At 37.8% G+C, this 12,626-nt stretch overlaps 1 protein-coding gene across 1 annotated transcript in view; it reads left to right on the forward strand.

Moving 5' to 3' along the window:
• AK5 (adenylate kinase 5) overlaps positions 1 to 12,626 on the forward strand; it is a 73,075-nt gene that overhangs the window by 12,423 nt on the left and 48,026 nt on the right. The window contains exon 6 of the mRNA XM_071750442.1: positions 7,683 to 7,874. Coding sequence (XP_071606543.1) covers positions 7,683 to 7,874 — 192 coding nt within the window. The remainder of the gene's footprint in view (positions 1 to 7,682; positions 7,875 to 12,626) is intronic.

A 12,626-nucleotide genomic window follows, 5' to 3' on the forward strand; every position in this document is an offset into this window, starting at 1 on the left:
TATCCTTACACATAATCCCTTTAAAACTATCACATACTTTTGTACCTGAAAACAGCAGTGAAGGCTTTATGACACAACCCTTTTTAAGATTACATTTAGGGGAGCTGCCAAAAGAGACCTGACAGGAGTTTCTGTTTATTTAACTATTTTCCCTCATTTATGATCCCTTCACAGCTGTGAATTATTTTGACTGCAAGAGTTCTAAAATGCAATTGTGTGCTTTTGAACGGTGACTTTACATGATTAGCTAGAAGCACAGAGAACTATGCTAGAACACTTGTGAGTTTTATGATGTAAATTAAAATAATGTTGCTAAGTTTGTATAAGGGTAAATAGAATATGCTGGGTTTCTCAGTTCTTACCACCTGTAATATGTAGAGTAGATGCCAGTGGCAGAAATGAGCAGCAGGGGCAAGAGTGACTGTTCACTTAACCTTCATCCTTTGGGTATGTTGGGATGGGTGTTCATGTGTAATCCCACGGAAACATGAAATAAACAAAGCAGCGTTAATTTTAAAAGTAGCATTTTCCACTGTATAGCTTTTCTCTTTCACTCTTGCATACACAGACAGAAAACAAACTCTAAGAATATATGTAGTGATATCAAAAAGAAATTTTGGAAGCAGAATGTGAAGAACTAGTCCTCAAACTGAATTGAAATAGAAATGAGTAATAAGCTATTGAGAGAACAGGGAAAGATAGAACAGGCGGTGAACAAATGTGAGGAAAATAGGAGTCTATTAACAAAACAGGCTACAAAAATCAAACATAATTATAGGTCAGGAAAATGTCTGGTTGTTATTTTTCATGAGAAATCTGTATTGTTTTGTTAGCCATATGTTATTCCTCTTTGTGAGGCATAATGCAGTGGTCAGGAAAGTATCTGGACCAAATTAAAAGTCCAGTAAGTTAAAATTTGGACCAAACGTGAGCTGAAAGGTGGACGAGGAGAGAACCTCTACAGTTTTGGGTCTAAGCCTCTTCATATCTCCTTTCACCACTAGTGCATGTTGTGAACAGCAGATGTTGAACCACTGAGAGGAAGAGTACAATGGCCAAAAAAATCTGTCTTGTTCCCAAAGCTCACACTAGCATTCCATGTAGGCTGTCTACTTAGCTTTTTATATATATGATCTGATATATATGATCTGTCTTTACCCAGGAAGAACTGTACTGAGTTAGTATAAAGATAAAGTAGCTTATATTGGAAATGGTTCACCATATGTATAGGGGGAAAGGTCAGCTAAGGCGTCTCTTGCAAGCACATGTGAAGTTTAAGTGTGCCATGTTTGCTGAGGCCTTTAAATGTAACAAATTATTTATGCTAAAATAATCCCTTCAGTTTTATTGTTCACATAGCTCTTAGTGAGACTATTTGAGGTTTCATTTTGTGAAAAAATTAAATGGATTAATGTATGTCTGAACACAAGTTACAATACCTGCCCTGCATAATGTTCTAGTACAGAAATACACAATGATAATGAATTAGAATCTTAGAGTTATAGGATGGTTTGGGTTGGAAGGGACCTTAAAGATCATGTAGTTCCAACTCCCCTTCATAGTCAGGGACACCTCACACTAGATCAGGTTGCTCAAAGCCCTAGTGAACCTGGGTTTAAACCCTTCCAGGGATGGGCAGCCTGTGCCAGTGTCTCACCACACACACAGTAAAGAATTTCTTTGTAATGCCCAATCTAAATCTACCCTCTTCCATTTTGAAACCATTTCCTCTTGTCCTATTAATCTATGCCCTTGTAAAAAGTCCCACTACAGCTTTACTTTAATCCCCCTTTCACTTCCCCCCTCACCCCAATTCTTGTTGAACTTCACATATAATTGCTCTTGGTAGTGCAAGCATATTTTTGTTCCTTTGACTAATCCAGAAGCTTAACTTTTCTCTGGGAAAAAAATGTATTTTTAGTAAATGAGTCAAAGCAAGCCAACTTATGCTAACATTCCCAAAGACTGGTATAGCTAAAAGATGAAATCTCTTCCTTATTATGTTGCCAGACTCTCTTGTGGACAGTAAGTTCTCAACATGTTGCTAGGCAGACTTGTATTAAAACACATTGCATCTCAGTGACTAAACTGCCTGAGATAAAGCAATGTGTCATTTGCAGCACTCACTGTATTTCTCTTTCTGCTAAGATCTAGAAACCAGAAGTAACAAACATTGCCTCCAAGCAATAATGTCAGTCTGGAATAAGTGGATTAAAAAGCACTTCACACATCTGAGGAATTTTACATTTGAATGAAAGCTTTTTCCCCCCTCTTTCATTGTGTTTGTTAACTGTTCTTATTATTTTGAGAGGGAAAGAAGTCTTTAAGATGGCATCAGTGATACAGGTTTTCAGCACTGCTATCCAACCAGTAGCAGCTCTGCTTCTGGTCACTTATGTCCAAAAACTTCATTTCTTAATGGTCAGCTGCTCATTGCAGGCTCGTTGCAGCCTTTGAAAACTCATAGCCATGAGCACTGCAGTTTTCTCCCAGCTTCTCTGTTTTCTCTGAACTTCTCATGTGAGTTGAAATAAGACCTGTGTTTGTCTCTTTGAAGGCTGAGTACAGGACCTGTAACTTTTCTCATTGGAAGTCTTGGACTGTTGCCAAATGCTGACTCTCCCATTTCTTAATTCCAGAAAGAAGTCAATACTGCCAACACTTTTGATATGGGCATCTTTAATAAAGCCCTGAAGTCATGTGACTATGGGAATCTCAGCTCTCACTTTAAAACAAAGTTTCAAACAGTCATGTTTTGTAGGCTAAAAAATGAAAACATGAGACTTAATGTCTTAAAAGCAGACAGAACTTCAGAACAGTTTGTTTTGATTATATAATTACAGTTTTAAAATTTTGATTATTTTGAAATCAATCTGTATAGTAGTGCAGATTCACTACCACTTTAACTCCTCCTCCTCTGCTCTGCCCTAGTGAGGACCACATGTGGTTGACAGGAAGCTGAACATGAGCCAGCAGTGTGCCCAGGTGGCCAAGAAGGCCAATGGCATCCTGGCCTGTATCAGGAACAGCGTGGCCAGCAGGCCCAGGGAAGGGATTCTGCCCCTGTACTCAGCACTGGTGAGGCCACAGCTTGAGTCCTGTGTCCAGTTCTGGGCCCCTCAGTTCAGGAAGGATATCGAGGTCCTGGAGCAGGTCCAAAGGAGGGCAACTGGGCTGGTGAAGGGACTCAAGCACAGATCCTATGAGGAGAGGCTGAGGGAGCTGGGGCTGTTCAGCCTGGAGAAGAGGAGGCTCAGAGGAGACCTCATCATGCCCTACAACTCCCTGAAAGGAGGTTGGAGCCAGGGGGGGGTTGGTCTCTTTTCCCAGGCAACTCTCAGTGAGACAAGAGGACACGGTCTTAAGTTGTGCCGGGGGAGGTTTAGATTGGATATTAGAAAGAATTTCTTTACCAAGAGGGTGATAAAGCATTGGAATGGGCTGCCCTGGGAAGTGGTGGATTCTCCACCCCTGGAAATATTTAAAAAGAGACTGGCTGTGGCACTCAGTGCCATGGTCTGGTAACTGCAGTGGTAGTGGATTAAGGGTTGGACTTGATGATGTCTGAGGTCCCTTCCAACCCAGCCGATTCTCTGATTCTATGTCCAGTTTTGGTTTCCCCAGTGTAAGAGGAACAGGGATATACTAGACTGTCCAGCTGAGGGCTATGAGGAGGAAAGGCTGAGAGACCTGGGGCTGTTTAGTCTGGAGAACAGATGACTGAGAGGGGATCTTATTACTATTTAAAAATATCTGAAGGTGGGTGTCAAGAAGAAGGAGCCAGTCTCTTTTCGGTTGTGCCCTGTGATAGGATGAGGGGCAATGGACACAAACAGGAACACAGGAAGTTCCACATCAATTTTTTTACTGTAAGGGTGATGGAGCACTGGAATAGGCTGCCCAGAGAGATTGTGGAATCTCATTTTCTGGGGACTTTAAAGACTCATCTGGATACCTGTGTGACCTGCCCTAGGTGATCCTGCTTTCACAGGGGATTTGGACTCAGTGATTTCCAGAGTTCCCTTCCATTTTTTACCATTCTTTGATTCTATGATTTAGCCTTTAAGTTTGAGCCCAGGCATTAAGCTCTCCTAAATCACAAATTTCTAAGGTACGTATGATCTCTGCTGAGCACAAATACTAGAAAGGTGTTTACATTCCAAGCACACATTCAAAAATGCCAAGGAGAAAATGGTTTATTTACCATTAACCTGTCAACTTGAAATTCAGCAAGTCACCTACAGTACCAGCATGCTCAAGCATGCTAAATACCATTCTCTCCAGTAACACTGTAATGAAACGCCTCTGACTGCTGTATTGAACTTAAATTACCTGTGAAGAAGAAACTGCAGTTTGACTTTCTGTGTAACCTCTTTCATGCCAATAAGTTTTCACCTTTCCCATTAGAAAAAAATACCTCCCTTCAGTATTTTCCGGTTAATGGCAATTACTGCTTTGGTTTGCTGGGTTTTTTTTTTCCTTGCTTTCACTTACTCATGTATAGCTTTCCTTCTGATTTCAGTTAGTCCTTTACCAACATTAACCCCGTTAGCTTCAACAGAGTACAGATGAAGTTTGCTTAAAATATATTAATTGTGTGTTATGTTAAAAGCAAAAGGGGATGTGGAAAAGGTGTTGGAATTAATGAATAATATCACTGAATATCATTGAGTAAATATATAATAAATATTGGAATCCCTGAAAAAAAAGAGAAATATTATTCTGTAAAAAATTATCTTTAAAATATTTTTGTTATATGGTCTAGGTGACAAAACAATTGAAGAAGTAAAATCTTAATTTTTATAATAAACAGAGGTAGTAGATTTTATCTGATTCTTTATTTTAAATGTTCTTAAGAATATTTGTAAATGCATTATGACTACCAAGAATAATTAGTTCATCTTCGGTCAATTATTAGGGGGCAATAATAAGCTGAAAGCTTATTTCTCGTACAGGGTAAATATGGTTCAAAAGCAGATACCTGAAAAAATTCTGTCAGCAGGATAAATTCTTTGACAATATGATTCATGATTTTGCTTTTTTAAATCAAGAAAAAACTACACAGTAGGGCAGCAGAGACGGAACTACAGAATGCAAATAAGTAGTCACAAGGGAGAGCATCCATACAATGGACATAAACTGATGTGCTCGTAACCTTTACCAATTAGAATAAAATGCACTGTTAAAGTAATGACAATGATTCATGATCTGTCAGTTACATTTTCTCAGGGGTATCTAACAGAACATAACAGGACTTAAGAAACAGAGCATTTTCATCTTTTGCCTAATGAGGGATAATGAAAGAGAGTGTAATCATCTAATTCCTGGCAAACAACCACACTACTCTCACTAACAAGAGGAGATGTAGAAAATATCCCCAGAGAGAAGAGAGCATCTTTCCACTTATACAGCTTTACGTCAACAACACCACTGACTTGCATGGAATTATTCTCAATTTGCTCCTTGTTCAAGTTTAGGAAGGAGATTCAGACTCAAAAAGAGTAGGATTTACTTACTAGTAAATACTGTTCTAAGAAAATGAGCAGATGTATCCACCGGTTTTATTCTGAGTTGATGCCATACGCTCTTCATCTCTTTCGAAATTCAGAAGGTTGTGAGTAACCAGAGATCTGTCTGTTCCCATAGGAAAAGATTCTCCCTTCTGCTGAGTTTCAGTTAGTAAACAGTCAAATTCACTTCCCAAAGCCCCACAGTCATTCCTCAAAAGCATTTCTGGACATGAATAAGACCCTTTACCTTCAGCACAAGAGGAGTATGTTATGGAAAATCAGCGTGAAGGGATCCAGTTCTTCTGTCAGTGCTGGTTGTGTACACCTTTTCTACAAGCTGAGACTCAGAATATAACTTATTCCCTAGTCATATAACTCAACAATAGTTAGGTCTGAGTTTAAAAAAAAATAAAATAAAAAAAAGGTTTTCAAATGAGTCATAAACCCCCTTTTCCCTTTGTTAGAAAAAAGCAATTTGTACTCATATTTATGTAGAACTAGATGTTTCCAGAGAAGTGATCCCAGATGCCCATATGTTCCCACTGGTCTGTTAAATTAAAATTTAAAGTATTTACAAACAAGTCTTGCAGGCAGGTGGGACTGAGTTAAGTAGAAGCAGTGTGGTTCTTGAAAACAGGAGTGAAACATCAGTAGCATTCCAGGGCTTTACTCTGAATGTTGCAAATGCATGTAGGAGAAATACATTAAGAGCTATTTGATTTGTATACCTATGCTTATAGTAGAGATGCCACTCCTTTGTGGATTTAAAAGCAAAGAATTGTTTATTAAATTATTTTCAGCTACTTTCTGATTATAAAGACACATATTCTGCAGGTAAAAGAATAATTCATAGAGGCATCACAATCAGAATCTGCTCTGTATTCCTATCGCAAATATTTTCACTTTTTTCTACTCCAAAAATCCTTTTAGACAACACTTCATGGGAAAGTAGGGTTCTTGAACTGACAATTTGATGTGGTTTCACTGACGTTTTATTTCTGTGAGCAATTTGTATTTCAAATGATAGACACCTATGGTAGAAAAAACAGTTTTAGTTCCTGGGATTCCAATACTGTCTTTTGTTTTGTTGCTATTACTAGTAGAAAAATTAAGAAAAATAATACTGCTCAGCTCCTGTAGAGAACTTTCCATTTTAAAAAGCCATAGGAAATAATTAAACTTAATTAATTAGTTATACACAGTAATTACTATGTTGTGCCTTGTTATTATCTTCATTTTACAACTAGAAAGAAAATGTTACAACTAGGCCCAGGGCATGATTTCCCATTTTCTTAAGAAGGAGCTGGCCTCTGGAGGCAGTGCAGTTTGTGAGAGCTAAGCAGATGAAAACCTTCACACCTGATGGTGTCATGGTCTCTTTTAGATCCTTCCCTTGCTGGGTGGCTGCACTTTATCCAGCCACAGTTTCTTTAAAGAACTGAGATTGACTGTGGGAAGCTGCACTGTTGTGGTTGTGTGAAGCAGTAAACAACCTTCCCTTTGTCTCCTTCCTCTTTCCTTTAGGACCAATAATTTCATCAGATCTATTTATTGCAGGTACTCTGTGTTTGTTGCTGTATATGAAGTTATGTGATAAGCAAAAGCTTTGGTTCTACACTTGAGGAGGTCTGGTATGACTTCCCAGATCTGAGTACATGGTAGATGCTGGTCCTGAAGATGTTTGGGGCTGAGCATTGAAAGTGAGGAGAAGGCCAACAACAGCTTAGAGCATCTAAAGAATTTCAATACCACCTTACTTCCTTATTAAAGGCTTTTTTGATAGAAACCATACAGCCATTTCTGTGCAAACTACAAGACGTTTATATTTTGCTCTTCTTAAAGATTTCATCTTAGCTAAGGGAACCTTCTGGTAATTCAAACAATAAACATAGTGTAGAGAAGGTTTCTGGGGTGAGGTAAAAATTTTTCATTAAACTTTTTACTTAACATTTCAGGTGAAATAAATTAACTAACCTTGACATAAGATAAACAGGCCCTTTAAGCACTTTAAGCCTGTGAATTTCCCTTAAAAAACACCACAGAAAATTAATTACTACATCGACTTCCAGCTTACACAAATGTGATGTATCTGAGGCTCACCTAATCATGGAATCACTGAACCTGTTGTATCCTTGACTTGATCACAGGCTTACTGAATTTCTCTTTCTACAGATATGTACCCCTGATTTGGTGGTGTTTCTGGCATGCTCCAGTCAAAGGCTGAAAGAAAGGTTACTGAAGCGTGCTGAACAGCAAGGGAGACCTGATGATAACCTGAAAGCCACTCAAAGAAGACTGATGAACTTCAAGCAGAATGCTGTCCCATTGGTTAAATATTTCCAGGAAAAAGGGCTAATCATCACAGTAAGTCCTTTAGAATATACCTCTGAGCACTGAATTGTTGCAGCTACACTTGGCTTTTCAGACCTTTTTCTTTAAGACAGGCTAGATGGATCAAATTATGTTTCAGGTACCTATTGAGGTTACTGAAAGCAAACTTTCAGTTTGCTGAGAGAGTTTTTTCTGCAAAATGCAGTAACAGAGAGCAAAACTCGTGCATGTAGATGACATGGTAAGTACCATGTAAATTCTTTGCTGCTGGTGTAAAGTTCCCCAGCTAGCTGCAAACCCTTTTGCTAAAAAGTCCTCACATGAGGGAAGAGCTTGCTTTGTAGCACTGGTTGCTATTGCAGTGCCAGCAGTTTCATCCCTTACAGATATTCACATACTTTTTGGATGGTTGTCTTGAGAGGGGAGGAAAGCAGAAAAAATATGCATTCTAACAGAAAGCATGCTTTGAGTTGTATTAAATCAATTTATGTTCTCCAAGGCATAAATATATATGGCTGTTGACACACTCCAGTAATTAAAAACTCCAGAGATTATTTTATCATGGGTTAAATACCAGATTATGCAGTCTTCTACAAGCTTTAACATTTCTGATAAAACTTTTGATTAAAAGAAAATTGCAATGTAAATAGACCATTGGATAACAACAGGAATACTGATTTCTGCACTATCTGGGGCAAGAGAAAATATCTCAGAACACAGAATATACTACAGGTTGCATTCATAAATGAAGCTAGAAGTACTTCATGGAAATAGAGATAGCAAATACTTCTGAAGTATTCAAGTGCCTAATGAGGACAAACTCAATCAGCAGTTCACAACAGTTGTATTATTGGCATGTTCTAAATTATGAACTGGGTCTCGTAATAGCACATAGAATTGGTACCAAATATAGTACTAGGAGAGCACAGATGGCCTATCTTGTTGGGGTTTTTTTATATCCTCTTTTCTGTTTGAAGATTTTTGGTTCATTCTGGAAGGACGACGAGACTGGAACTTGGAACTGTTTTTTATTATTAAGGAAGTGTGTATTTTTTGACATTTCTATAGCCTTTACAAGTGCTCCTCCTACAGAAAGCATACTTAGCTCTTCTGGGAAAATGTAGCTTTGAACATAAAGCACGATGGGCATCCGGATAGAATTCCTTTTCTGTGATGAGAACTGTAAAACAGGATGTTTGCCCTACTGAGGTATTGTGTTCTACTTTTTAGCTCTGTTTCTTGAGAATTGTAAACATAATTTAAATTGAAAATTTCACCTTAGATACCTCTCTTTGTTTTGAAGAAAGCAGATGATTGTGGTGGGTATGGAAACTATAACATGGCATGTGAACATTATTACTGCCCATACAGGACAAGGAAACAGCAGATGCAGAAAATAGTGATTTGGCAGCATGTCAAAAAAAAACCTTAATATGAAAAAAATCTTTTAAGATTTGAATTTACCCCTTAGCTGTATGGTATCTACTCAAAGTGTGTTATTGTCATTTCATTGATACCTAGAAATTACTCTAGATTTACTTGGTGTAAAAGTGAAGAGAATTAGACTGTGGAAGGAAGACGTAGATGTTCACCTGTCATTAGAGCTGCTACAGTGCAGTTGCATTTCCCTTGTGGCAAAATCAGGATGCATTAGTGAAGTCAAGCCCTGAGAGATGCAGGAGTAATTTCATGGCCAGTGGATAAGAGGATCCCCTTCAGCAGATGATAAAGGATATATATGGCAGACTTAGGTTGTTCATATCATTCACCTATGAGAATCATTGTTAGTTACATTTTTAGGTACATTGTTAGGTACAGTACTCCTAGAGATACAACATGATATCATTTCAATTTCTAACACTGAATTGTGTTTCCCTTATTTTTTTAATATTAGATAATAATGAAAAAATAAAGCATAGAAACCCATCCCCTATATAAATAATGAGCTTCAATGCTTTTCTTGTGGTTGCTGTTCTGATACAGAGCTAGCTTGTACTGCAAAAATGTGTTGTGAGTTACAAATAATAGAAAGTTAATCCTTCTCTGCACCCTCATTCCCAGCACCCTAGCCTAGATAAACTGTTTCAGGAGAAAACAGATTTGTCTTAGCTGACATTCTAGTCTAGCACATATTTGTTGTCTGGTGAGAACTTACTGTTAAAATAGATTACTATTAGGAGTTCCCATAAGAATCAGCTAGAAAATTCAAGTGAAAACTGCTTTTTTTTAATTAGTTTCAATATATATTTCTCTTCTAGACATTACATTGATGTTTCATCATTATTAGACCTGCTGCTATGAACTACCTAGCCCTTTAAAACCAGGAGATAAAGCTCAGGAAAATCACATTTACTGACCTTTGAATAAATTACTATGATGTAAATTTATTCTAACTAGGAAACTTTTTGATTTACATCCCATCACATGTAATTCATCCTACTGCAAGGAAATTTAAACAGTTCTAAGCAGAGGGAAAAATTATCAGAGTTGGGAAGGGCAAGATAATATGCAGGACTTATATCTTCAGATATTCTCTATTCCAGAAACTAGTTAGTTTTACCAAACAAAAACTAATTGAAGGGAGATGGTAAGATCAAAGAGAAGTTGCGTGGAAAGAAAAAGGCCATTAAACTTCAAGTCTCTACTCTGTCTTGTTCAGATGGATTTTAAATCTCCACTATTTTCACCTCAGTGATATCCATCACCCAGCTATTGGTTACTTTGAAAAGAGTCTCTAAATCTCCACTTTAGTGGACTCTAATCTAGTATAGTTATTGGTATAGTCATTGGAGAGGAGATTGTTAGGTTACAAAAATCTTTCAGTCACAGTTATTAAAGCTGTTCTCAGAAAGCTTAGCTTTGTAGAACATATCTGTTGGTCTCAACAGATAAAAATTAGAGAACTCATTGTCCTAGCAGTGGAAGCTTCTCTTACTGGGGACTGGATTAGGTCCAGCATAGAATTATTATAAATAATAGAAGCATAGCAAGTGTTAACCTTGTTATGTTAATATGTATTTAAAAAAAAAAAAAAAAAAAAAAAAAAGAAAAAAGAAAGACTGCCTTTAGTAAGGCAAATTACTAAACATAAGTGGAGGCTCTGAACATCATTTAAATACCCAAGACAGGACAGTATCCTGTGACATAAAATGGTGATGTCACAGATATGTTTATAAGTCTCAGTTGTCCTTTTAGGGAATTTACCATGCCTATGCAAAACGTTCAAATGACAGTCAGAGTAGCCAGGGAAGCAAAGAGAACCCAGAAGAAGCATCTGAAGCTGGAAACGTATTTTGAGCACAAAGTTAGAATTTAAATAGTTGAGGGTGAAGGAAATAGCTTATATAGCTGTCTGCCCTCATTAGCTTCAAACAAGCCTAACAGTTGTCAACTGTCACTGAAAAATTCCCCACGGAACTGGCTTATATAAATTTTTCTTTTCCTTCGGTAAACACAGGATTCTGATATAGCTTTGCACACTGACATGAACATTAGCTCAGGCTTACCAATACACTGACAAAAATATCAGTTATAGTCGATTTCTAAAGTTTCTGTGCTATCATACAGCTGCCCAATTTGAGGTTTAAGTTTAGGCTTATTTATTTATCCATATAGCTGAGAATACTGATTCCAAATGACTTTCAATTACTCATTCCTCCTTTAATTCTGGGACCCTCTCTGGAGAAATATAGGTCTTGAAGTCCCTTCAGCAATTCTCAAGGTCAATCTATATCTTATCAATAGTAAAATGTTACTCAAATCTGAACTCTCACCCTATTTCCAGATCCTGATGGCATCTCTCCCAAACAATAATCTCCTCCTTAGTGGAGGAACATACATCTAGATTGGTGGAATACCTCCCCTCATCCATACAGTTTTGTCTTAATCCTTAAAAAGAAAATTTAAGAAGTCTGACATCCCTTCTCTGAAGTAATGCTAGGAATAGAGACTGTTAGCCACCACCTCCCCCACATGCTCTCACTTCTCCACTGTGGGCTCAGGATCTCATTCACATGCCATCTGATGCTTTGGAGTTTGCATTTTTGGCTGTAAAGTGATACAGACTTGGCAGGAATGGTCTCTCTCAACCCTAGCCCCATCTATATCTGAGCATCAACTTTCTCCCCCCAAGTCTCGTGGGTTTGAACTTGCTTTACTTTGTAGATGCTACTGAATGAGATTTCCCATTGTTTGGCCCAATGCCACCAATATATTTTCAAATGTTTCTCCGTTGTTTCAAAAATACATCAGTCATGTGTAGTCTTGTAGGGATGTATTAGGTGTGCTTTTAATGAGACTACTATACTGGCTCTTCAGGGGTCATCTGCTTTCTTGGGCATGACCAAGTACAGGTACAAAGAGGAATCCAAAAGTCTTTGAATGTCAGCTGGAACAAAACTCAAATGTTTTAGGAACTCTGCAACTCAACCAAAGAATGTAGGCAGCTGCTTGTGGGAACCTTGACACCAGGAGGTTTTGTTTGAGATTCAGGAGTCTTTTTGTGTTCTGCTGCATTGTTACTAAATCTTTACCTGGCCCCAAGAATGCATATGCTTATATAATTACAAAAAAATATTCTACACAGGAAAACTAGTACTTAGGGTGGGAAACTATTACAATCACTTCTTCATTTTTTGGTGATTCAAAGCAATGAAAGGCAAGTTGAAGACTAGAACAGGTAACCAGATTTCTGCAGACAAAGGTATTTAATTAGATGTCATTACAAATTAAGGGTCTCTGTGTCCTTCCTATGTTTGGTAGATCTTTTGCAGAAAAATTTGAATG

This window comes from Heliangelus exortis, chromosome 8 (genome assembly GCF_036169615.1).
Source record: "Heliangelus exortis chromosome 8, bHelExo1.hap1, whole genome shotgun sequence".
NCBI lineage: Eukaryota > Metazoa > Chordata > Aves > Apodiformes > Trochilidae > Heliangelus > Heliangelus exortis.